The sequence below is a fragment of the Alternaria postmessia genome, assembly GCF_024291825.1.
Source record: "Alternaria postmessia strain BMP 2775 chromosome Unknown scaffold_10, whole genome shotgun sequence".
Taxonomy (NCBI): Eukaryota; Fungi; Ascomycota; class Dothideomycetes; order Pleosporales; family Pleosporaceae; genus Alternaria; species Alternaria postmessia.
In genome coordinates this window covers 305,833-330,877 of record NW_026260083.1, presented here as the reverse complement: position 1 = coordinate 330,877, position 25,045 = coordinate 305,833, and the positions used below count along the sequence as shown (strand labels likewise).

The 25,045-nt window shown below is 49.7% G+C and overlaps 10 protein-coding genes across 10 annotated transcripts; 4 read left to right on the top strand and 6 right to left on the bottom strand.

Annotated features, from left to right (window-relative positions):
• Positions 1-3,813: 3,813 nt before the first annotated feature.
• Positions 3,814-4,586, top strand: J4E82_002573 (uncharacterized protein; the record flags this gene model as incomplete). Its single annotated transcript, XM_051728872.1, has 3 exons — positions 3,814-3,845; positions 3,903-4,041; positions 4,095-4,586. The coding sequence occupies 3 exons, from the start codon at positions 3,814-3,816 to the stop codon at positions 4,584-4,586; spliced, it is 663 nt and encodes a 220-aa protein (XP_051591390.1).
• A 172-nt stretch (positions 4,587-4,758) lies between these two features.
• J4E82_002572 (uncharacterized protein) lies at positions 4,759-5,447 on the bottom strand (the record flags this gene model as incomplete). The annotated part of the gene is made up of 2 exons (XM_051728871.1): positions 4,759-5,087; positions 5,138-5,447. The coding sequence occupies 2 exons, from the start codon at positions 5,445-5,447 to the stop codon at positions 4,759-4,761; spliced, it is 639 nt and encodes a 212-aa protein (XP_051591389.1).
• Positions 5,448-7,002: 1,555 nt separating this feature from the next.
• J4E82_002571 (uncharacterized protein) lies at positions 7,003-8,111 on the top strand (the record flags this gene model as incomplete). The annotated part of the gene is made up of 2 exons (XM_051728870.1): positions 7,003-7,876; positions 7,930-8,111. The coding sequence occupies 2 exons, from the start codon at positions 7,003-7,005 to the stop codon at positions 8,109-8,111; spliced, it is 1,056 nt and encodes a 351-aa protein (XP_051591388.1).
• A 302-nt stretch (positions 8,112-8,413) lies between these two features.
• Positions 8,414-10,207, bottom strand: J4E82_002570 (uncharacterized protein; the record flags this gene model as incomplete). The annotated part of the gene is made up of 1 exon (XM_051728869.1): positions 8,414-10,207. The coding sequence occupies one exon, from the start codon at positions 10,205-10,207 to the stop codon at positions 8,414-8,416; it is 1,794 nt and encodes a 597-aa protein (XP_051591387.1).
• Positions 10,208-10,998: 791 nt separating this feature from the next.
• J4E82_002569 (uncharacterized protein) lies at positions 10,999-12,306 on the bottom strand (the record flags this gene model as incomplete). Its single annotated transcript, XM_051728868.1, has 2 exons — positions 10,999-11,995; positions 12,047-12,306. The coding sequence occupies 2 exons, from the start codon at positions 12,304-12,306 to the stop codon at positions 10,999-11,001; spliced, it is 1,257 nt and encodes a 418-aa protein (XP_051591386.1).
• Positions 12,307-13,042: 736 nt separating this feature from the next.
• Positions 13,043-14,536, bottom strand: J4E82_002568 (uncharacterized protein; the record flags this gene model as incomplete). The annotated part of the gene is made up of 1 exon (XM_051728867.1): positions 13,043-14,536. One exon carries the CDS (start codon positions 14,534-14,536, stop codon positions 13,043-13,045), a length of 1,494 nt encoding a protein of 497 aa, XP_051591385.1.
• An 817-nt stretch (positions 14,537-15,353) lies between these two features.
• J4E82_002567 (uncharacterized protein) lies at positions 15,354-17,631 on the top strand (the record flags this gene model as incomplete). Its single annotated transcript, XM_051728866.1, has 3 exons — positions 15,354-15,895; positions 15,960-16,971; positions 17,035-17,631. 3 exons carry the CDS (start codon positions 15,354-15,356, stop codon positions 17,629-17,631), a joined length of 2,151 nt encoding a protein of 716 aa, XP_051591384.1.
• A 731-nt stretch (positions 17,632-18,362) lies between these two features.
• J4E82_002566 (uncharacterized protein) lies at positions 18,363-19,497 on the bottom strand (the record flags this gene model as incomplete). Its single annotated transcript, XM_051728865.1, has 3 exons — positions 18,363-18,724; positions 18,779-19,394; positions 19,444-19,497. The coding sequence occupies 3 exons, from the start codon at positions 19,495-19,497 to the stop codon at positions 18,363-18,365; spliced, it is 1,032 nt and encodes a 343-aa protein (XP_051591383.1).
• Positions 19,498-20,539: 1,042 nt separating this feature from the next.
• On the top strand, positions 20,540-20,920 carry J4E82_002565 (uncharacterized protein; the record flags this gene model as incomplete). The annotated part of the gene is made up of 2 exons (XM_051728864.1): positions 20,540-20,562; positions 20,641-20,920. The coding sequence occupies 2 exons, from the start codon at positions 20,540-20,542 to the stop codon at positions 20,918-20,920; spliced, it is 303 nt and encodes a 100-aa protein (XP_051591382.1).
• Positions 20,921-21,415: 495 nt separating this feature from the next.
• On the bottom strand, positions 21,416-24,908 carry POL3 (DNA-directed DNA polymerase delta; the record flags this gene model as incomplete). The annotated part of the gene is made up of 4 exons (XM_051728863.1): positions 21,416-22,175; positions 22,224-24,040; positions 24,086-24,463; positions 24,516-24,908. 4 exons carry the CDS (start codon positions 24,906-24,908, stop codon positions 21,416-21,418), a joined length of 3,348 nt encoding a protein of 1,115 aa, XP_051591381.1.
• Positions 24,909-25,045: the final 137 nt, after the last annotated feature.

The window sequence follows — 25,045 nt, the reverse complement described above, 5'->3', positions numbered from 1 at the left end:
AGTGGACTGACACCATGGATCCGTGAGGTCGGGACTGCGAAAGGGCAACTCCGGGTGTACACACCTGAGAGGGGAGAGAGGAATGGAATGAGCATGGCAGATATCAATTGTGTGGTCGATACGCTGTGGGTACTGGAGTTATGGAATAAACGCAGCATTAGGGATCTAGAACTATGCACCTCGCGGATACATGTTTTCGCCGGCTATCCACATTCATCCGCAAGGCTGACTACTATCGTTGATTCGTACTGTTGGCCACACTTCCTCCCTGACATAACGTTCAGCTCAACCATGACGACGACGCTGAAACACTCTTTTCAACCACGCAACCATTCGAACTCCAAAGATGCTGTGGAAGGGCCAGAGTTGTATCGAATGCAGCAGGGCTGTCCGTGAGCATTGCGAAACCACCATGGCTGGTCCGACAGCAAATTATTCGACTGAGTTGGACAACACACGTGATACATCCTCATCAGAAGGAGACCCAACAAACCAGCACCAGTATTCCAATCATCCTTCCTGACAGCTCCGATAACGAAATTCCCACTTCATCTTTGTTGCGAGTGAAGGAGGGATCGACCATCGTCTCTTCCATCTGCTCCTGGTCCTGAGACGTTTTACGGCAGATGCGATATCAAGTTGTAACCCTAGATGGAGACCCTTGGTGACGTCCAGAGAACGATCTCTGTTTCGCCTGAGGGTTGAGCGAGATCCAAAATCTTGTCTAGAACCGGTTCCTTCGCCCACGTTGAGAATATGCATCGGGACGTGCATATCGTGGGACGTGCGATTTGAAAAGCGACTGAAGGTTGGCGACTGCTTGTCGTAGCGAGGCAGGATATGTCCGAGGAAACAAGTATGTTGGGCTATTTTGTCCCTGGGTGTGACGGGAGGATTTGAAGCGAATGATGAGATCGCGGTTTTCGAAGATGAGATCAACGTCGTGAGTAGAGTGATGCGTATAGTGGACCAAAGACTTGTTGATCAGCCCTTTTGTAATTGGTGATGCGAAGACCGTCGATTATCACGTCGCGTATTTCGCGTAGCAGGGTGCGGACAGGCGACATGTCTAGATCTGGCTGGGGTTACTGCGAGAAGGTGGACTGTAACGAAAAGAGAGAGAGGTGCAGTCGAGTCGTGCGCACATCCTTCGCTTTTTGTTCAATCCTTTGTTGGGTGGCCCAGGTAACCATCATTTGGTTCAGGGTGCGGTAGGAAAGGGTTCATCTCTGTCTGAGCATATTATACTTGCCATGTCTTCCCTCGGAGTTGCTAATTGGCTCGATATTGCTGAGCTCACTGGAATTACAGGAGCTGTGGTTGGCTTGTTGTGCAAGTTGTACCAAGGTATCCAGTATGTAAGCCTACCATAAACATACATACTGCGCTATAGGCCATAATCTCTCAACAACATCCTCAACGGACATCTCAACCCTGCGTCTCAGCAAACAAGGACTGCTGTTTGCGAACAGCGGTCACAACAATATGGTTCTGCGGACTAAACTTGTTCGATTTCTATTTGCATTGGTTGAGGTTTCTTCGAAGACGCAATTAAGTCTTTGCTTATAGACACAGTGTGGTATGCTAAATAGTCTTGGAATAGCCTACCAGCGCTTGCTCGCATATGCTACAGCCAGTTATCTTACTGCATTACCCAACGTGCCAATTTCCTTATCGAAGTATGAGGATCTTTGGTCTTAGCAGTTGTTGTCAGCATGCAGCAAAGACCCAAGGCATGCGCGCTGTGGAACGGAAACGTGTTGGGATGCTCCAATAGTGGTGACGTCATCAGGGGACACCGAGGCTAAGCAACGTGACGCGATTCGAGCTTAACAACAACGCGATGATTTGGCAAGAACGCGATGCCAGCGCGTCTCATCTATTGCTACAAAACAGCATGAAAACCGTGTAGCCATGCACGCGTGTGTAATGTCACCATGCCCGCGACCCCCAGGTTGTTGACCACGAAACAGTCTTAGAAGCTCTACAACATACGTTACGTCGTATGCGTTGATCGCCTCAAACCTTCAGGCCACAAGGTCAATCTATCACGCGTGGTTGGATACGCCCGATGCGCCACCATCAAGAAAGCTCGTTGGCTAGGATTCACATTCCAGGAATGTCGTGGCACGTCAATCACGAGATATCCGCGCCTTCGCTGCTCAGTACACATCGGTAGCTGCGATGGAGTTGTTGCCATCAAATGCACTACACAGAAGGAGTGTATCTCAAGGCTGCATCAACTGCAACAATTGCGATATGGGTGCTGACGTCGGATCCACACCCCACCGTCGGATCCACACCCCACCGTCGGACTCTGTATTCATTCTGCAGTGCAAACATCCTTTGTTTGTTAGTCGATCATCACTCCACAGTGTTTAAAATATCAAATACAAGACGCTAAACACGAATTCAGTCGACTCGCTGCGGCATCGCATACCTCAAAACGGCCCATCACAGAATGCGAGTCTGTCCACCAGTTTGCGAATGGTTCAGGGGTTGCCCAAACCAAGCCCTTATATACTATGCCTTCTCCGATAAATGGCTATGTTGTTGTTGCATTGGATACACGCGGATCGGGATTCCGCTTTGCGCAGAAGATGGCTGGAGACGCGGCACTTGTGTCGACACCGAGGGGCAAAACTGGTTCTGTGATTCGCATGCAAATCGATGCGATGCCATTATAGAGAGAACACCAGGTCGCTGTACGGGGAATCCGCATCGCTGCATGCGTGTTGGAACCTTGTATCAAGACAACTACGATGGCCAATACTTCTGTATCGGACACATGCCAGATTACCAAGGACCGCTCCGTAGCGAGCCGGCCAACCCACCACAACGACCTACATTACCGCCAATAGGACGTTCGATGGTCTCGCAGATTTCCATACCTACGCCAAATCTTTCAGACATACAGTCAAGAACTTCAATACCGCTGCCACCATCGCATGCATCATACCAGTCCCGAACAGTAACAACTAGGCGCAGACAGGCTCTTGGTACGAATCGAAGCCAAGATGTATCCGCTTCTAATGTCCTTGTACCCCATGCTACACTCCCGAGAGTGGTCTCTAGACATTCGAACCGTACTCCATCCATCGCCACACAGCCTCAAGGTCTTGTTGCACGTATCGCAAGCGCTATCTCGTCCCTGTCTGCGATTCTTTTGTCTTCCGAAAACGATTTGCCTCCATCTCTCACTGGCATCGTCCCTACAGATCCAGACACTCCAGCAGTGGCGCCAGCAGCACCGCACTCAACATTCCGAGTCGACTTGAACGTCTTCTCAACTGTTGTAGATACTGAATGTTGCATATGTTTGGAACCGCAAAGGAGTATGCGTCGTCTCATCACTTGTAGTCATATGTTCTGCGAAGAGTGTTTGTCGAAGCAGGTCAACGGGCCGTATGCGAGGGCCCACGATTGCCCGCTTTGCCGGAAAAATATATTCGAAGGCACGGAATGGGAGACGTACTGAGCTCGGAAAGTAAAGGATTAGAGAACTCTTGATACAAACCAGATTGTTGAGTTTGGTCATCGGTAACAGTAACGTGTTTTCTGTCACTACTCGCATGCTCCCACACTGTCGGAGCCGTGGCTTCATTTCGTCTCTCACTTCGCCAAACTCATCACTCACTACTCCGCTGTCTTCTGTCAGTTTCCAGCAGTGTTTGCAAGTTTTGGCACACGGAGACTGACTACAGATTCTGCACCCTCGATACTGTCTTCATTCTTCAACCTTGGTTGAAGCACAAATTGTATACCAAAAACCAAACGATGGTATCAAGCAACCCCATTAAAACACCTCTTACAATGGCATTACCGTCAAAGTCCGCAGGTACTTCGTACGTGTTCTTACGTCGCTTTAGGTAGCGGCGACGCTGACGTTTTATAACACAAAGGTTGTTCAATAACCCCACTCTCTCCGACGTCAAGATTCGCCAAATTTACAAAGGCAAGGCTAAAGTGTACTTCGCACATAAAGCTGTGCTCTGCGCACACTCTAAGTGGTTTCTCAAAGCGTTTACCGGAACATCCAAGGTATTACCCTTTCTCGAAGACCTCAACCGATCTTCGCTAAGTCCCTTTTTCAGCAAACTTCTGAGCAAACAATCGAAGTGCTCGATGACGACCCGAAGAACTTCAAGCTCATGCTCAAGTTCATTTACACTATGGAATTGCCTTCCCCTTCATGCCCAGACTGGTGGGGTATTGAGGCCATAGCCGAGCAGAATATCAAGGTTCCCATTGGCGTCCATATTCTAGCTGACAAGTACGAGATTACTCCTCTCCTGCACCCTACCTGCGACCAAGTCGAGGTTGCTATGCGCACTCACGGAGGGTCTCTGCGCGCTAATCTCATTGCTGAGGTTGTTGCAGCGTATTATGGTGCTTGTTCACACGCCCAGAGCACCATGGGTATTACCATAGCACAGGGAACCGACAAGCATGCTGGTTCTTGGATCCCGCGCAGCCAGATGCATGCAAATACTACATTTGATTCAACGGTTAAGAAATACGGTTTTTTCGCCGCGGACCTTGTGCTTGCCTTGAGATCTGCTGGACGTTTAGATTTTGGCAGATAGTCTTCGAAACTGCAGAGGTTGAGAGCGAACAGTACCACGGAAGTCATGTCATTTTGAGAGAAGTTTATAGGCTTGCAGATCAAACAAAGGTCGATTCGGGCCAAGAGTCCACTTCTGTACGTATTATGCCTCGATAGAGTCACCCATTGTAGGGAACATACCATACGATGACTCAATGCATATCCAGCGCACTGCTACCCTCCCATTGACCCCACAACTTCCTCATGATACCCTGCCTCTGCAACGTGTCTTGTAGGTCTTTCAACGCAGCAAGTCTACCACTGCCATCCTTCATCTTCCAGTTCCAACCTTCCGAGCGACCAGCCATAACCAGCTCCCACTTCGCCTTGTCATCCGTTGATAGCATATGTGCCTCTGGTTTGCTGGATACCGTGACCGGATCGCGTGCCTGTAGGAAAGCAAAGTTGGCTGTACCCTGCATGCATTCGCGAACCTCGAGAATTTTCGTAGTCAGGTGCGGGTTATATACACGCGCAGTGTCTGCTAACTTTAGCAAAGAGCTCTTGTAAGCTCACAACATGTTTACTCACTGACGATACCGATCTTCATCTCATCAGCCACATCCGCGACAGCAACTTCCATCTCTTGGTGACCTGTCTCTTCAACCATTCTCACGTTGATCTGACGCCCGCCGACTTTGCTCCAACACAGCTCTTGTACCGCGCGTTCTGCTTCTTGTTCTCCAGCGATCCTGATGAATGTGCGTAACGGGTAGGCAAGGTTTTTGACGTTGGGCAGAACAAAGTCAGGCGAGATGGTGAAATCTTGGAAGAGCGTGAGCACGTCTTGATAAGTGAGTTGTGGTGGGTAATTGGAAAGCTCAATCTTGTCCCAATGCATACTTGATCGTCGTGATGGTGTGGGAGAGGAAGGTGGTGTAGGTGGTGTAACTTTGATTATGATCGAGTGAGGAAGAGGGATTCGAGGTGGGGCTCTACGATGTGCGCTGAGTGAATGGACGGTCTTCGTGAAAAATCGGTGAGTGCGGTTGGACGGCTTGGCCATTTGCACTTCAGGGTCCGATATCATCATTGTAGCCTAGCTTTGGTGATTAGCAGTGTAGATACAAGATCACTCCAATCATAAAGAGGTTCTGTTGAGGCAGTGGTTAAGAGAGGTCAAGGTACGATGTTGAAGATTGCTCAATGTTTATATTCTACTTGATGTGTGTGTACACGGTCACCTTGACAATGCAACTCGTCTTCACCTAGGGTTTGCAAAAGTACATATTGATTGCGCAAGTCCTGGAGGCGACACCCCAGGCGCTACACACACATCTCGGACGCCTCTCTCACCTCGCAGCTAGCGTGACGAGGTAAGATATCATATTGATGATCACCACCACTTCTCAGCTTGCGCACTGACTTGACTGAGGAAGAATTTTGTGTAGGGTTTCTCGAAGAACTTGACACGCAATTCTCAACCGGGCTGAGGCTGGCCATGAGACCTCTTGAGACGAATGAACAGGATCTAGGGAGTTATAAGCCCAGTAAGTGTTCTCCGTAGTATTCTCTTACCACATTTGCGAGTGGAGACAGCAATTCTGATTAGCTGAGATATTCAGTCGACATGAACCCATGGCGATGCGGGAGTACATCAGAGGACACGAGACAACAGAGAAAGATGAAAAAGCTATAAGGGATAACGACAAAGCCAGGTTTGAGTGGAGGTATGATGATATGATATGAACAAGCGGAGGCCAGAGCGTTAGTGAATTGCTAGCTGGAATGAAACTTGAAGACGAAAGCAAAGCAGCACAGTCTGAGAATCAGAAAACATAAGGGATCCGCGCACTCGGCAAATCTCTCGTTGAATGGTTAGGGAAAACATCGCGTCAGAATGAGACAAATGAGAAGAGCATTATGCAATGGAGATAACATTGCCTACCAGCTTCTCAGTGGGATACGAACTTAGCGTTCTTCGGTAGACTTTACGAAGCCCACTCACCCACACGCCCAATCCGAGGTAAAGGCTTATCGTCCAACACAGCCACCTCAATCATTTCCGCCCTTAACTATCTGTCCTCAGGTGAGTCACGATTATAGGGACAGTGGCACAAGTGACGTTAAGAGCCGAAAAGGCAGCCGCGAACGAGATGCGGAGGTTGACGCGCTCCGATTGGCAGCCGGAGAAGGCCGATGGTGGGGCAGTCGCGGGGTATCGTCACCATTTCCACTATGGTTGCAGGCCGTCTCGTTGCATGTCGGCGATTAATTTGCCTGATGTCCTGTTGTTTTCTTGCGTATATCCAATTGCGCGTATCCAAGTCTCCCTCTCGCATTGCCCAGGTGAAATAGCCATCCCTTTTGCTCAAGATTACTTTGTCGATCGCCGAAACAGCATCCCACCAAGCCCCACCTTCCCCTGAACGCATCTAGCGGTAATCGTCAAAATCATGGCCGAATCAATTCCCAAGACGCAAACTGCAGGTTGGATCCAAGATCCCGGCCCTGATTGCGTCCTCCAGATCCGAAACGATGTCCAAGTCCAGACCCCTTCCACCGGCGAACTCCTCGTAAAGCTCGAATACAGCGGGATATGTCACAGCGACTGCCACAACCTGGTCTCCCCTGGCAAATACACTGAGGTGCCTGGTCATGAAGGCGTCGGCACTGTCGTATCACTTGGCCAGGGTGTATCAGAAGACCTGCTAGGAAGGAGGGTGGGCATAAAGTGGCTTTGGAACGCGTGCAAGGAGTGCAGTAGCTGTAAACAGGGCAAGGAGAACCACTGTGCCAAGCAGAAGAACACTGGACGGAGTGTTTGGGGTACATTGCAGCAGTATGTGGTTGCGGATGCCGAATTCGTGGCCAAGATACCAGAGGGAGTCAAGAGCGAGATTGCGGCGCCACTACTCTGTGCAGGCCTGAGTCTTGCGGGCGCCGTGTCCAAACTCACTCCAGAGGTCAACTCAGGCGACTTTGTGGCTATCATCGGTGCTGGGGGTGGTCTTGGACATATCGGTGTGCAGATTGCTACCATCAAGGGATACAAAGTCATCGCGATTGACAGCGGAGCCGAGAAGGAGAAGCTGACCAAGGAAATGGGTGCCGTCGCCTTTGTCGACTACGCCAAGCAGGATGTGTTACAAGCAGTCAGGGACCTCACAAATGGTGAAGGTGCGCATGGCGTCATCTGCGTCGCTGGAAGCGAAAGAGCCTATCAGCAAGCTCCAGCGTTGGCGAGGAATAGTGGCGTCTTCGTTTGTGTTGGACTTCCGCCGGACACGTTCATGTTTCCCATGTCTCCGATTCACATCGCTAACAGAGGTATTTCTTCACATCTTCTCTAAATGCTGGAGACATTTCGCTAACAATACCAGGGTTGGTCATTAGAGGATCGTCAACAGGCAGCGCTAAGCAGATGGACGAGCTTCTACAAATGGCTTTGGAAGGCAAGATCACACCAAAAGTCGAAGTATACGACTTTGCCGACTCTCCAAAGATTTTGCAGGAATTGCAACGTTACGAGGTTACTGGTAGGAAGGTAGTACGGGCACCATAAGAGCGTGACTGGTTCTGCTCAAGCTCAGCAGTTGGGAGCATGCAATAGGGTGATGTTATCATCCATATGCGGTGACGTTGAAGTGATGCATGGAACGGGGTCAAGGATGTGTACGTGGGGACTTGGGTGTACAGTATGTAGAATACCTACGGGATCCAGCGCCATTCCTTGGCAAGAGACATTGACTGCGTGAAACTTCAACGGCGATAACCGTATATTCATGGGTTTGCTTAGATGCTATGTGGGTTCGTCCAGACGTATCCCATTTTCTGCAAGACACTCGATTGATATATTGGACTCAGTTAGTACCAGTCCCCGCTCTCCTCGTTTGCCTTCACGTCCATCGGGTTCATGCTCATGATCCGCTGCCCAGGTATCGTATCCGTGAACGCACTCTCAAACACACCACTAACAGCTCTTCGCCCGATCTCTACGAAACTGTCGTATGTGTCATTTTCACCTGTGATAGCGCTCCATTCAGGATCCGTGGGGCTGCGTGCAGGCCCTAAATCGCTCCAGCGCGTAACGATGAGAGCCTGTTTGAAGCGTTCAGGGCCGTTGCCGCGCACACTCTTATCTTCGACAAGTTTGAGTTCAAATAAGTATTCCGTGGGACATTTTGGGCAGCGACGCATCGGTCGGCATATGGAGCAGAGATGAACCATGCCGACGGCTCTTCTTCCTAAGTTGCGTTCGCGGAACTTGTCGAGAGCCGTTGTTTCGGAGTCGTGGACGTGAGGAATATGCTTCAGTGCACACTTGGGGATCGAAGTTAGTAGTCCATGTTTCCAATGCGCGCATACGCTGAAGTAGGGCGTATAGTCTCCACGGCTAAACAAAAGCATGCGCTTTGCTGCATCTGTCATACCGCCTTCAACATAATGTTGTGATCGAATGCGCATCAACACGTGACCCTTGTCAGTGATGTGATATGTAGAGTCATGGCTCCAGTCTGAGTACCCATCTTTCCAACGGCGGCCCAGCGACTGGTGAGGAATGCCGTATTCTGGACCGTAAGCCCAATGGCGGCGAGCTAATTGAATGAAGGCGAATGGAAGCGTGCGGCCATCGCTTAGACGAATTCGCGGTGGAGGGATGTGGATGTTGGTTCGATTAGGACATTCAAAGAGTGGGTTGAGGACATTCTGAGGTTTCAGTGTCTCTAGGCCAGGCTGGATTCGTAAATGCCACTGCGCGCAGGGAAAACAAAAGAGATGGCGTGGCATCTTTTGGTCCATTGCAAGTAGAAACTCGAGCCGATGCGGCCGGTGGAGCGGGTCTATGAGTAGTTTGTACGGGTGTCTACCTAGTCGAGCATACATGGTCCGGCATGTAGACGATAGGTTGGCAACATCGAGTGGTGACAGAAAATCTGCAACACGGAGCCATACTTCAGGCGATGCACTGCCAATTACTGCCATTCCATCAGGCTTTGTAGGGTCATATAGTAGCGATTGATCATCCCTTTCTTCTTCAATAGTGTCCACTCCATCAATGTATGTGAAAGCATGCATCATATCTGTCAGATCCTTCCTTTCTCCGGTATCCTTATCTAGAATATCATCGGCTCTTGTGGACTTCGAAGGCGCTCGATGGGCCTTGCTTAACCTTGAAGGCTGGGGTTTTGATGGCGCGTAAGGTAGAGTTTTTTCGTGTTCCAGTTGCGGTATTGATGCAGATCTCGAGCTATGTGGTTGATATAAAGGTGCAGCATACTGTGGTTGTCCTTCTGAGTTGCGACGGTAATCGGCCGCTTGTTGCCCAGGCTGTAAGTATGCGTTATTTGTGTCCGTAAGAGCGTTAACGGCAGCATATGGGTGATCACGCAACGCATGTGGCGCAAGACCAGTGACATCTTCGTAGGTCGGTAAGCCAAAAGCGTTCTCTGATAAATCGCTTCTTTCATTCGTGAAGCTGCCAGAATCCTGGCGGTTGGTGTTCGCAACGTTCGGGGTTGAGTCAAGCTTTCCGAGTATATCGCTTCGTGATCCTTTCTTGGAAAGCTTCTTCCGCGTACCCGGCTCTTTTGGTTGTTTCCCTGATCGCATGCCAAACATGGCACGCAGGCCGCCTTTCTTGGTTTCTCGCTCCGCCATAGTGGAGACACCTGCAGCTAAGCGTGGAGATAATGATTGGGTGTCGTTGGACTCAAGACGGGGATTTGGAGTCTGTGCGACACAAAAGATGACCAGGAGGGTTTACGCAGGCGGTATCAATACAATTCATATGAGAAGTGTGCTTGTCGAAAGATGTTTATCGAAATTGCCGCAGGGTGGATGACGATCGTCATCGCGTGGCGGCTCGTTTCGGCAGGGGATCCGTACTCATCCGCTGCTCAATTAGTCCATTAGTGCGCCCAATCTGTGGGTAAATATGCCGTCATAAGTAACAGTGTGCATGCAATAAGCGGAGATCCAGACCGCTTCCAGGTCGACGTGTTATGGGCTCGCAGTGCGCGATAGTTCGGAGGCACGCGAAAGACGCACGACATGCATTGACCACTTACGTCTGACGTAATCCGCCAGAGGTTCGCCGATCTTTCACACCCTCCCACCAACCTCCTCATTATTTGTCCTGAATTCGGCTAACAGTACAATTTCATCACGGCAAGAGAATGGAGCTACTTTTTGAATTGAAAATGCTGAGACGTGGGCGAAATGTAAAAAAGTTCATCTATACCTAGATGCTTGACGCTTCCCAAATGATTTGTCAAGTGTCTCGATAGACATGAATAGTAACATCACAGGAGGCTCACCCTTGCTCTATGCTCCATTGCTAACCAAGGTAAACACCACGTATCTGTGCCCATCAATCTCTCTTGCCAGTTCTCTATGCACCAGATGGGTCGACCCAGGATAGACGCCACGACGTTTGCATACAAACTGGCCTAATCGATAACAAGCTTGGAGGTAGCCTTTGAGAGCTCTCGATCATCGAAATCGTCACTTGTAGGCTGCATTGCTATATCTTCAAACACTCTTCCCAGATCTCGGCAAAGACCGTTGATAGTATCGCGATTCTGGACAGTTTGCGAGCCGCTGTAGACGCTGAGATCTTTGAGAAGAGTCGTCAATCGCTCTGACTGGCGCGTCTCAGCCATGCCATCAAGCACAGGTGCGACCGATAAGACGAAAGAAATCAGGACCTGCAGGTTCTTGTGTAAGAAGAGATGTTCCGAATGGAGCATGATCTCGATTGTGTTGAGTGTCGCGACCTGTGCGGAGGATGCAGCGTCCATCTTCATAACTTTGGATGTGCTTTTCAGTAAATGGTCGATAGTCGGCCCTTCCCAGTCCAGTGTTGTGGTGAATAGTTCCAGGCTGGTTGCAGCTTCCTGCTCAAGATCTGAAGGCGAGATGAGCCCGACTGGCTCTTGACCGTATGCGCGCTCCTTCACAGTAGACTGTATGGGTTGTCGATACAGGTCGTATCTTCCAAGCACGGTGCACATTTGCTTCAGGTGTGCCTTTTGCTCATCCGTTCTCTCGTAATCTTCCCCCTTCAGGGCCTCAAAGATGCCAGTGACACGACTAGACCTCGTGCCATCGTCCGCGGTATCGAGCAGTGGAACACCCTCGTACGCAAAGATGGAGAATCTGTCATAGTTCTCGCCAAAGAGAAGATAGAGCGACTGCGCCATTCTCTCTAAGAGACTACAGCCTAGGTGTACTGCTATCTTCGATTCGTGTTCTCCCATTGAGCATGCTCTGAGAAGATTAATTGAATATCCCAAAACATTAACAGATTCGGAACCCCAGTCAGCTTTCGTGATGAACTCCCCGGTAGTCTCAAGAATATATTTGGCAGCGATATCGGCACCCATGATACTGTTATCGCCGACGATCTCGAGCTCCAGAGTTTGATCGATGCTGTCGAATAGCGCTCTAAAATTGTCTAGTCAGCCATGCTTGTTTGAGTTATCATCAATGACTTACCTGTAGAACTTAACAGCTGCTGTCCTAGCCCAGCTCCAATGGCTCTCTATCTTGGTGTTGACTACTTTGACAAGAGCATGCAGCTTTACCAAATCTCTACCAACAATCGATAGAAGCAGCTGGACTTGAGTGCGTACAACATCGTTTGGCGACTGGCTTTCGATGGATCCGGTGACATCGAGGACTAGCTCAATAAAGTCAAACTGATCCTGGTACATGTCGGCTGAAAGGTGCACGATCATGTCGGCAGATTCGGTCATGGCTGTAGTCGTCGTGTCGCAGCGATTTTGCGGGTGAGGGGCGCACGACTCAAGACAGTATTAGCGACACGTCGTGGTACTGGGTCGCACCCCGTAGGGCAGGAGCAAACACATGAGTCTTGGCATCTGGCAAAGGGCCGGACGCGCTGGCGGTGAATTTGCGCCTGCAACAAACACTCGGTAGACCAAGATCCTTGGCAACGGTCACTTATGCTCACATGTACGTGTCGCAGCACTCGTAGCACATAGAATGAGTGTGTCAGTCGATCAAGAACATTGTATCAGCAGGTCATATGCGGTATCTTCATAGTACATAACGACATTACTGCCAGCCAATAATGCCTCACACTCCGTATGCTCCTATATTTTGCCTTTCACATTGACCAGTTATCCTGCCTCAAAGCGATCGGTCCTTTCACCTTTAGCTTAGAGACGAGGTCTTCGTCCGCCTTCTCCGTCCACTGGGATGTTGTGCATCAAATGGATGATTGCCATACGAAACATATCAAAAACACAGTCGACGGTGTAATAGCCATGCCACCCATAAAGGTCATAGTGTTATCGGTGATCTGGACTTCTGAGTGTAGAGAGTATGGTTTATGGAAGCTGTAGGTAGGCAGAAGGTTTTGTACGCACGACTTTTGCCGGTTGCGCAAGCCGCTTCATCACCGTTGTATCAGATCATATAGCTATGCTTTCCTCTAGACCTTTGTTTCTCCTCAAGAACAGCACACTTCTAGCTTCTCGACCTCCACGTCGAGTTTCTCGCAATCATGTAGTCTTTACTTTGGATGGCCTTCCAGATACCCCAAAATCCGCCCAATGGCCAGATGCTCCTTAGTTTTAATCCTAGATCCTTATTCGCCATGTTCGTATACTTTTCGATATCGACATGCACTTTGTCATACACTTCTGGCAGCATCTCTGCGTTGTATTTCTTCCTCAATCCCTGATGCCATTTGCGGTCGAACTGTGCCCAGAATTCATCTTTGCTATAATAGGTTTGCGCATATAGCCACTTCATACCACCCATCTCGCCAAGCGTCTTCTCTAGCGCGCGGTTCTTGTGAAGGTAAGTGGTTGGGTCTTTGGGACCAAAACCCCAGAGGCCAATGTTAAGCATCTGGTCTGACTTTAGGTTGCCTTTGGTATGGGGATGCATTGTTGGTTGTGGGCTTTGCTTCAAAGGACAGAGCCATAGAGGCCAGATATTGAACGTCTTATCGGTGTAGTCGATGAACTTTTCGGCATTCGGATAGGGCAAGGCCATATCCTGAACGATGTAGCGTGTTGCAATGCCCGATGCATGGAGAGCTCGGTAGAGCATGCGTGTATGAAGGAAGTCGTCGAGGAACCATCGAGTATACTTATTGAAGGGAAAGCGCATATAACTGAAAGCGGATCGACCAACCCAAAAGCCCCCACGGTCGTAGCGGAACATGTACTCGGCCAACGGTATGTACTCTATGACTGGCTTGGTAGAATCTCGTGTTGCGTTTTCGACATGCAGGTAGAACCATGGGTCCCAGGGGTTACTGAAAGTTTGTGGTTTGGTATTTGGTGGAAGCTCATCCGTCATCTCACCTGTAACGATAGCACCATGCTCTTTGTTGAATAAAATTCCATCGACGTAGTCGTTCTTCTCCCCCCTGTCGCCTCGGGTATGATCTTCGACTTCCTTGACAGCTTGAGCAACGCTACGTGCAGGATAGTATGTTGTCTTGACGTATTTCTTAGCCTCAATGAGCTTCAAGTCGACCAGCGTAGTAACGCCTAAGGTACCGACGGCACCAGCAGCTCCTCTGAAGAGGTCTTCATTTTTCTTTTCGCTAGCCTTGGTCACCTCACCATCAGCCATGACCATCTCCACCTCATTGATGGTACGATCGAAGAAGCCGAACTTGAAACTGCTACTCTCGCCTGCCGTTCCCGCATAACCTCCACCAACAGTGATACCAGGAAACTCCATCACGACGGGTGGCACAAGACCATGCGGTAGCGTAGCTTCTACGAGGCGATCCATAGGCACATTTGGCTCAACAAGCGCCGTCTTGCTTTGCGTGTCAACACTGATGACATTTCGTAGAGCGCTGATGTCTACGACATGCTTCTTAAGATTTGGACGCGTGCTGTTGGTCGAGCCGTGAGATATCCGGAAAGGCTCTTTGCGCGTGAAGTAGTCTTTGACTTTTGACGCGACTTGCGCGACAACGCGCTGATGACGATCCATCCTGAAATGAAAACGTGAAAAGTTGAGAACGCCGGTAAATGCCAATGCTATCGATACATGACGTGTTTTCTGAATCTATGGTCGAAGCTGCGCGATTGACGATCAGATCGGTAAAGACGCAGATTTTCTCCGATGCGCTAAACTTCACTGGACTAGATCTTGGCTGTCTTCTTTCTGGCTTCGCTCTCCATCTGCAAACATCATGTCTGGGAACAACATGTTCCTAACAATCACTTGTTATCTCCAGTGCTTGAAAGCCTAGCATACACAGCACATCGCATCGAGTCGACTGTACTCACTGGTATATCGTCTCTCAAGAATACCCCGATTATTCCTTGGTAGTATACAAGGGCAGTGCTCAACTCGGGGTCAAACAGTACATCAGAAAGTAGGCGGTATGAGCGTACCTAAGATCCCGCTTGACCTTGCGGCAATGTGGTTTAGTTTGTTGCAGCTGTACGGTCGAGTCTTTGTAACCCGAAGCGTCCCATCTGAAATAGGTTAGACTGTTTCCGGTCGAGCTTCACAAACTGGAGCTTGCCCTAAGCTGACAGCATATCTCTTGCGACGAAATGTCCTTCCAAATCCATTAACTTTGTTGCATTTATCTTTCTAGGCGACTTCCGTATTCATCGTCTATGTCTTATCGCATGTCTCTATTATTGCTCCCTGTAAAGGTTACATCGGCCTTGCAGAAGCGGGCCGAGGACGCTTGACGGCAGCCAAGACACAGCTACCTAGATATCTTAATACGACAACAGGACCCAAGGTGCTTAAACGACTTGACTGCCTTTCCCATCGTATCATACAGAGTATAATGTTCTTCGCGTTATCGCATTTCGTCGGTCTCGTAACCGCGCTGCATTCTCTCCCGCCTGTCTTACCGAGCTACAGCGATACGAGTGACCCCGGCTTCTCAATCAGCACGGGCGCAAGGAAGATATACATCGACAAACAATTTGCTGGTACAAGAGACTCTGAAGGTCTAACTCTCATACCGCCATCTGCTCATGAGTTCGCGGACACACTTCGCGCCGACCTTTCGTCGCTCTTCGGTGATTCTTGGACTTTGGAGCAAGTAGACGACTTTCCTCTCACTGGTATTCATCTCGGCCCAATCCGCGATAGCAATACTCCATTGACATACGAGAATGGTCAATCTACAGAAGAGGGATATGAACTTGATGTTACTAATGGTAGTGTGTACATAGGCGGGACTGGTGCGAGGGGCATGTTTTGGGGAACGCGCACTCTTTTACAAGAGCTGCTGATTGGAAACGGATCACTCGTGACGGGCCACACAGTTGATGCGCCCGCGTATAGCACACGGGGATTCATGCTCGATGCGGGTCGCAAATGGTAAGTCATCTCCATGTACGAACTGCATATGAGAGATTCACTGACTTCGCACCCCTATATTTAGGTACGATAAACACTTTCTCAAAGAGCTTTGCACATATGCCTCGTTCTTCAAGATTTCGGAATTCCATTACCACTCCAGCGACAACTATCCCTTGAATCGTGGCCGCAATGAGACCTGGCAGAATGTCTTTTCGCATTTCTCCCTGTTTCCAGAACAAAATCCCGAGCTACAGGGTATCATCCAGCGCCCGAACGAGACACTGTCGCGAGCCGACTTTGAAGATTTTCAAGAACACTGCGCACAACGTGGCGTCACTGTCATCCCCGAAATCGAAGCTCCAGGTCACGCACTAGCAATTACGAAATGGAAGCCTGAGTTGGCACTCGCAAAGAAGGACCTGCTGAACTTGAGCCATCCAGATGCTATCCCCACAGTCAAAGCGATTTGGTCTGAGTTCCTGCCATGGTTTCAAACGAAGGAAGTTCACATTGGCGCTGACGAATACGATCCTGACCTAGCGGATGACTATATCAACTTTGTCAATGAGATGTCCGACTTCGTCAACAGTACTTCCGGTAAGCGCATACGTATATGGGGTACTTATGAGCCATCCGAGAATCTCACCATCTCCAAGGATGTCATCATACAACACTGGCAGTACGGTCAATCAGATCCTCTTGAGCTTCAGGGTGGCGGATATAACATCATCAACTCCGAGGACTGGTGGGCATACATGAGTCTCAAGAATGATCATATGCCTATCCTGCCCGCGCCCTACCCACAGTTTTACAACGTCACGCGCACGATGAACTTCGCCAACATTCCCGGCTGGCAGTGGGAGCCGTCTCTTTACAATCCAGTCAATACTACAGAACAGCTACAACCCAGTGCTAGCGGTAACAAGGGTGCTATCCTTGCGGCCTGGAACGATAATGGCGCGGATGCGACTACCCAGCTTGAAGCCTACTACGCGATGCGCGAGGGTATACCCGTCATGGCAGCGCGTGCTTGGGCTGGCACGCGGGGTGCAAAGATTGCCTCGGACGATTTATCAGACAGCGTTGCGTTCCTGGTATGTACAGCGGAGAGTGAAAGCGATGCACTTTGACCTTATGGCTAACTCATGACTGATCAGGCAGCCAAAGCTCCAGGACAAAATTTGGATCGACGTTTCCACAGCGCGCAAGTGGACATGAAAAGCCCAAAGCTGCTATCATGGAAGACTTCTTTAAACAACAGCACTGCGCCGCTAGACTTCGGATCGTATGGTCCACCATACACGCTTACCCTGGAGATATCCTCGCCATTCACCCTCTCTGGGCCCGATACTTCGCTGTCTCTAAGCAAATCTTCCAACGAATCTAGTGGCAGCATCGAAACAATTACGTTCACCACTGCGGATGGCTTCGAATATCCTCTACGTTCCGTGTCTCCTAGCGATGGCTTCGATCTTGGCCATCCAGGTCGCATATGGACGAACCAGTCGTCATCTTCCCACGAGCCAGTACCTATCACACTTCCAACTACATTGCGTATAGAAACGGACGTGGTTAATGGTAGTCGCGTATGGGCTAATGATACATTCGTGGGACGTTTCGAAGTGTTCGTGTTTGGGGGACGCAACACGCTGTTTAGCTGGAGTCAAATGGCTCTTGTTGCGCCGCTAGAATCGATAGATGGTGGTGTTACAAGCTTGCTACTACAGGCTGGGACTCGACTTGGTGCTTTGTAGTAGAGTAGTGGCAGCTATATATGGCTACTAGCGAGTCTTGTTCAACACGTGTGTTCGTCTTCTTCCTCAATCCTCGGTGCTAAGTCAAAGTATCAATGGAAATGTAAATCAAAGATCATAAGAAAAAACGGGTAGTGAGCAGATAGGAGAGCTGGCTCACAGCATCAGCTCCTTTCGCAAGCAATCACCTGCGGACGCTGTAGGGGCCTGTACTTCCTTCTTCACAGCGCAGCTTGGTGACTACACGTGGAAGATTCTACCGAATCGATTGCTAGGATCGATCTTTGCAAAATCAAGCCTATATTCAAAACAGCCATTTGTTCGACGGACCAAGAGTCCTGCCTGTTCAACAGCCAATCGAGCATCAATTGTTGGAAGACCCATCAAGACAAGATATCAACGCGCTCATGCCGTAGATGTGTCTGGGAAAGGAGGCAGAGACCCTTGCATATATTAAAGCTGTCAGAGTATCTCACGAATAAACACGCCAACATTTTTCTAATGACAATGTGGTTCGTGACATACGGTAAATTTTCATGCTGCACAAGGAGTAAGAAGGTTTGTATTTGGTTAGACTGGTGGGTATTTGATGCTCGAGTTGGAATGAAGTGTTGGGATATACCTGAATTCATCTTTAAGTTGATGCAAGGTTTACAGTCACCACTGTAGTAGTCAAGCCGACCGGTATACTTACCAGCATATGCGAAGATTTACAATATTGCATCTTTTCCTCAGTATGTCGCCGTCAACCGCTGGATCAAATAGTCTCCACTCATGACGTCCCCGTACTTCCTTCCTTCCTTCTCGTGTGTTCCTGGGATAGCTTCGATCTTGCGCTCGTAGTTCGGGTTGCAAAAGTAGGCTATTGAGTATCTGGGTGGGTATTCATCCTTGTCTGCATCTTCTGGTTTTGGTGGCGGCTCCACGACACGGTGCAACGTCGACTTGATAGTATCGTTCGACCAGCGTGCTAACAGGTCGCCAGCGTTGATTACTATGGTACCTTCGATAGGGGTGGCATTGACGAATGTGCCTTTTGGTGAGCGGACTTGGAGGCCACCGCGTGCGTCCTGGAAGAGGAGGGTTACAGAACCTGTCATTATGTCAGTCGCTCCCTTCATCTAGTATCTCAAGTCGGTCGCCATACCGTAGTCGCTGTGCTCTCCTGCGCGGACTTGCAGTTGCCCATCGTTCCTCTTGAAGATGCTCTTAGATACACCAGGGTAGTGCAACAAGCGCAATGTGTTGTCGCCCGCATCTGTGAAGCCATCAAACCAAGTCTCCTCAATGCCCATGCCCATTGCAATAGCGCGCATGACTTGCATGTGGAGGCTTTTGCATGTCTCAAAGAAGCCCATCATCTGATCCTTAAACTCCTTCGCCTCGTCGTCTCCGCTTGGCCACATGTTGGGTGTTTCGGGCTGGTCATCGCGTCCAATTTCCATGCTCTCCTTCAGGTCTGGCACCAAAGCGCGCATCTCCGCCTCTGTACCAGTCTCTTCCAGCACCACCAGCTTCTCCCGCCCTTGTGTTACGTAGCCGCGGTTGGCGGCGGCGGAGTACCATGCCAACTTGTCTTTCTGCTCTTTCGGCCGTGCGAAGAATTTGGCCGAGTGGGAGAATACGGTGGATACGGTCGAAGGAGATATGCCGTGGTTCTTTAGGTAGACAAAGCCCGCGTTTTGGAAGCCTTTGAGGACGGCGTCGGCAGTTTGCTTCTTCGCGTTGGCATCACCAGAGAGAAAGGCAGAGAAGTCGATGAGCTGCGCGTTGTTAGATGCTAACCAAGATCTACGGTTTGACATTGAATACCGGAATCTCCAGGTCATCCTGGGAGACAGCCGAGTCTACTTTGATATTGGCCATGGCGTTACTCGTCAACGCGTTGCTTAGGGTTGAACCTGTGTGATGCAGGGGAACGGCTACTAAAGAGACAGACGCGTGCTAGAAAAGAAGGCACCAAGATCAGGCGATAGGTGCGGTGCCAGCGGCCATCTCCGTAGCTCAGCCATGATGGATGGCTGGGTGTTGTTGGCGGGGTTGTTGCCGAAGACAGAAGGTGTACACGAGCGCGATAAGGCTAATGGTGGGGTCGTTCGGCTGGAATCTCAACACCAGACTGACATCGTGACATTTTTCTCCGCCTATCGTACAAGCATCTTGAATCTCTCGAACGAAAGCCTACACATTAAAAACGTGCAACAATCGAAGCGGAGAGCAGAACGAACCGAGATAAGCTCCTCAGCATCTTCTTCTATAGAGATGGCTTTACAGCGATGGCTAAAGGGGTTGCTTTATTGCGCATTGCTCCAGCTTAGAAGACTTTTGTTGCGGTCGACAAGGTTAGATGTCCGTATATTCTCGCATGGTATAGCATGTCTCGAGAATGCGTTCATGAAACTTGATATGGGTAATCTGTCTCGCTCACATCGTATCCTCAAGAATGCTCTGGAGAGATGTTGGAAGCGCAATAATATATTGGGTAATCGTTACCCCTGTAATCACATCCAGAATGCACCGGACCTCTTGACACAAGTCGAGCTCGATCATCAATGTTGAGATAGGGAATGAAGAAGGAAAGAAGTGGATTGCCTCCTACTTTGTTGTTAGTTGCATTGGATACCTAGGCAGGTACATCCAGCAGTACCTAGTTAGTACAAGGCAACGGAGTGAACATACATGTTTCAGTGAGAGCGAACGCTTCCGGTCATACTATGTGGATCCGGGAACGTTGTGTTCGTTACTCTTTCACTTTACACTTCACCAATCACAACATGCAACTTCTCTCCTCAAGCTCAGCCACGGAAACCAATTGAAACACCTCAGCAACCTCGATTGCGCTTTTCCTTCTTCAGAGTATTGCTTCAGATCTCCAAGCTAATCTTCCTCTCCAACAGCAACTACCATCATGTCCAACCTCCAATACAGCAGGTCAACACTCCATCCGACCGCGGGGCCTATATCCTCTCCATCTCCATCGATCAAGACCTCATCATCCTCGACACCCAGAGCCAAGTTCACAACCGACGTCCTCACCACACTTCGCGCCCACCAGATCATGCTCACAAACCTCTACGTCGCCCAAAACAACGCTTACACCTCTGCCTATACCGCTTTCGCAACTCAGTGCATAGTCGGAGATATGGTACACACGAAAATCAAGGATGTCGTGACGAAGCTACTGGGACAGCAGAAAGATATCATGCTGTTTCAGACTTTCCTGAAGAGTTTCCAAGATTTTGTTGTTGGGCTAGAGGGCAACGTGAGCCATGAGATCGACGAGGATTGAGCACTTTGACGGGGAAAGGTTGGCGAAGGATATCAACAGGATATGACGCTGAATATCAACAGGATATGACGCTGATGCGTTGATGAAGCCAGCTCCTCAGCGTTCACGATATGTTGTGGCAATGTGGAACGAATGGTTGGTAGCCTGTTTTCGTCGGAAGAGATGTTGAGTGTATTGTGGAGATGGTTGGCATTATATAGATGCTGGAAACTGCTAAGACGTCTAGAAGAAATCAGATCGCCGTGTACGGTGATCACGCTATCAAGGAGCTGAAGATGTTGTCAAAGGTGGTTGTAGTTACGGTCTCCAGAAGACACAACCACTAGATATCAATACATGATGCAACAACATTCATTAAGAGTTTACATGCATATATCGCTACGCACCTTGAACAAACTGAGTTGGCCTCCATTTTATACAGTTGGATATCCCATGCCATCATAACGCCCAAAACACCGCGTGTTAATTACATGATAGGAGTGAGACACTGTTTGATCACCATAGCGCCGCGTCCTTGTCGAAACGCACCAACTCTTTGCCTGCATCTTCAACGTCTTTCCTCGCCTTCATGCGCATGTAGAAGATTGGGCAATCCTTCGACGCGCAGATGACCTCGCAGTGAACACTGCCTTGGCATCGCTGACACTGCGTCCAAAGGCGTGAAAAGCGAACCTCAAGTTCACTGACTTTGCTCAGCGTCTTTGTGTACAGCTCGCCGATGCGAGGCCGACAGTTCTCACAAACGGCACCATCTTTCTCATATGCAGCGGTCAGCGGCTTCTTACATCCCATGCATGTTTGCGTCTTCTTTGCGAACTTCATCAAACCACCCATGGTGGGTGCCGCCACGGTGATGGAACGCGTGTGATCACCAGTGAGTAGCGATGCTGCCTTCTTCTCACCTAGGATAGGCTCGAAAATTCTGCCGAGTGGTTTCGCGAGTTGGTTGTCCAGATAGTAACGCGTATCGATAGGTAAGTTGTTCTCAAGAACAAAGAGAGGATCTTCAGACTTCTCGAAGTTCTTCGCACCCGTGGCGGCTCTGACCATGACGTAGGCGACACGATCACCCAGAGCAGGCGCTGAACCCGCATCGCGCTTCTTCATACGTTCTGCAAGTTCAACGTGTGCTTGTTTGTTTGCATAGCCACCTGTTCCATCTTTGTTTTCTTGCTTGGTAAGGGCTTTGGTGATCACAAGGTTGGACATATCCACCTTATTCTGCAGAAGGTCTGCAATAGTCTCCTTGACGAACCTGTTTTGACGTTAGTATGTGAGCAATTAGAGTGGTGGAATAACTTACTCTTGAGCACCTTCCGGATCCTGGTCGATCAACAGCATGCGCAAGGAAGTTTCAATGACAGTCTGAACCAGACGGCAATTGTCACGACGAACTGTTTCGATACCCTTCGTGTCCATCTTGTCCCACTTGTTTGGATTGGTCCAGTACAGACCCGCGTAACGTTTCTTGTTGATGAGCAGGTAGGGGAAGTAGACCTTTTCAAACTCCAGTTTGATGGGCTTGATGAACTTCGAAGACACATAAATCGCAGCTTCCTCGCCCAACTTCATAGCTTCTGCTAGCTCTGAGGTACCGAACTTGACCATGACGGAATCGGTGTCACCGTAAATGACCTCGGCATCGTGCGTATATCCATTTGCGATGTTGTACTTTGCCTCTACCTCGGCTTTGGTCTTTTCAATCATCTGACGACCGAAACTTGTGGTACTACTTGCGATAGCAAGACATGGCAGCTTTCCGTTAGTGGCACCCGTCAATCCGTAAACCGAGTTGGCGCTGACTTTCAAGGCCAACTGACGACCGTTCAGCACAGCCTTCTTGAAGGGGTCGGTCTCGACCGCCAGCTCTTTCTTCGCCCTCTTACGCGCACCGAGTAATTCCTCTAGAATCTCTGTCAAGAGTCCCTTACGTGTCTTTGATGTGCAAAACATGTCGCCGTTCGGAGTGACAATGTAATCCTCATCCTTCTTCATTTTGAGCTTCTCCACTGTCTGCCTGTCGAGCCAGGTTGTATAGCAAAGATTGTGAGCCTGCATGATACTGGGATAAAGCGAAGCAAAATCAAGAGTTGCGACGGGTTCCTTATAGTAGCCACGCTTGGGCTCAATGACAGTCGCACCTTCGTACTGGTCACCGCTGTCGCCTTGGTTTGGGAGATCCGGAACGATGAGTTGATGCTCAAGGGCTTTACGGAACAATTGGCTGATGAAGCGAACTTGTTGTCCTCTGGCAAGAAGGTAGTTGAAAGGCACACCCGTGACACGAGCCATTTCCGTGTAGTTGACCAGGCACATGAGCTTGTCAAGCAGTCGCTGTGGTAGATAGGCATCCTTCAAACAGTATACAGCCAATCGTCGCCGGGAATTGGAGTCGCCATTGAACAGTTCTGTGATCATACTGTGGTGTACATCTTCTTTTTGCTCTTTGAGGAAGTGAGCGCACACCGAGTTGAGTGTATAACTTCGCAGCTGATGATCTCGCTGGATGAGTTGCAACAAGTCGAGTTGTAGACGGCCATTGGTGTTGGTCGTCTTCGTGTCTCGGTTTCCCAGCTGTTTACTGGAGAAATTGGAGGTCTCTACCTTGGACTGTACAGTCTTCAGTCGGGACCAATACGGGAATCTCTGTAGTTTGAGGTGTTTTGCACGATCGAGCAAATACGGAAAGTCGAAGTTGTTGATGTTGTAACCGATGATAACGTCTGGGTCGACCTCCTCGACGAAGTCTCGCCACTTCATCAGCATCTCGCCCTCATCCTGGAAAGACAAGACCTGTGTCGCAACAATAGGGCTGACGGTGTCTAGACAGAAGACGTTCCTGACGAAGGGTTTCTGCTCTCCGTATCTTGTAACGACGTTTGCGATCTGAATAACGGGGTCGACGTTCGCCTCCGGAAAGACACCTTTACGGCCAGCGCACTCGATATCGAAAGAGAGGATGCGGAGAGGGGCAAGCTTGGCCCATTCACCTTCAGCCTGGTGGGCGATGAGATCACTGTAGTGTAACTGTGCCTCAATCTGACAATTGGAGTGTCGATCGCGAGGGCTGATCATCCTGTATTTTCCGGCTGGTACTTCGACCCAGCACATACCGGCGACCTGGAATGTCAGTGACGCCACAACCTAGTTGTCAAAATGACGTACCTTGGTGTCAATCATGAAACGTAGCACGTAGGCGATGTTGTCGAAAGTAAGGATACCATCCTCTCTGGCCGGCCAGAGTCGCTTGTAATTAGCATTGCCTTTTTGCACCATCATTCGGACGCGGTTGATCATTTTCGGGTCTGTGACAGTGATCTTAAGATATGGGCTCTTCTGGTTACCCTGAAAGCGCAATATGTTCTCCCTCATACACATCTGTACTGACGCGATGACGGCTGAGTGCTGGTTGAAATTCTTCTGGCATTCGCTCTCCAGAAACACCTTGTACGGCTCGCAGTCTTCTTTGTGGAAGTTGAGGGGCGCGGCGACGTAGAAGTAATGTTGGAAACCGGTAACGTGGATAAGAACGGAGTGGCCAGTCTGTGATATATAATTAGCTCAAGGTCACATATGCCGTCTGCATGTTGCTCACCTCGGTTACACCAAAGAGCTTGACCGTCGTCTTGCCACCATTAAGTACGCCTTCTTCAGCCTCAATCTGTTGGAAGACGAGATTTTGTGTCATCTCGTTGAAGTCCTCTGGCAAGGGAGGCCGCCGCCATTGTTGGTCCTTCTCTGTGTTGTCTTTCTTCAACGTCTCCATGTCCTGCGTCATCTTCTCCAACGTCTCCTCAAACTCGCTTGGGCCCACCTGGCTCGCGTTGAAGGAGCCATTGACAGTCTTCTGTGGTGGTCTACTCCTCTCGTTGCCATTCTGGATCTTCAGCTTCTTCGACGAGTGGGGCGAAGCCTGTACATTTGCGCGGGTGCTCGATGTTTCGGTAAGGGCGCGTTTCGCCGGTGCTTTGGTTACGGCGCCTGGCATTTTGAGTATGTGACCGGCAGATATGACGCCTTGTAGCGTGATCTGTGACGGGTGGTGGATGTGTGTTTGTTGTTGGTGGAGTGGATGGAAAGTGCCTAGGGAGAACGCGAAAGCGTGTCGCAGGCGCGAGCGCGTCA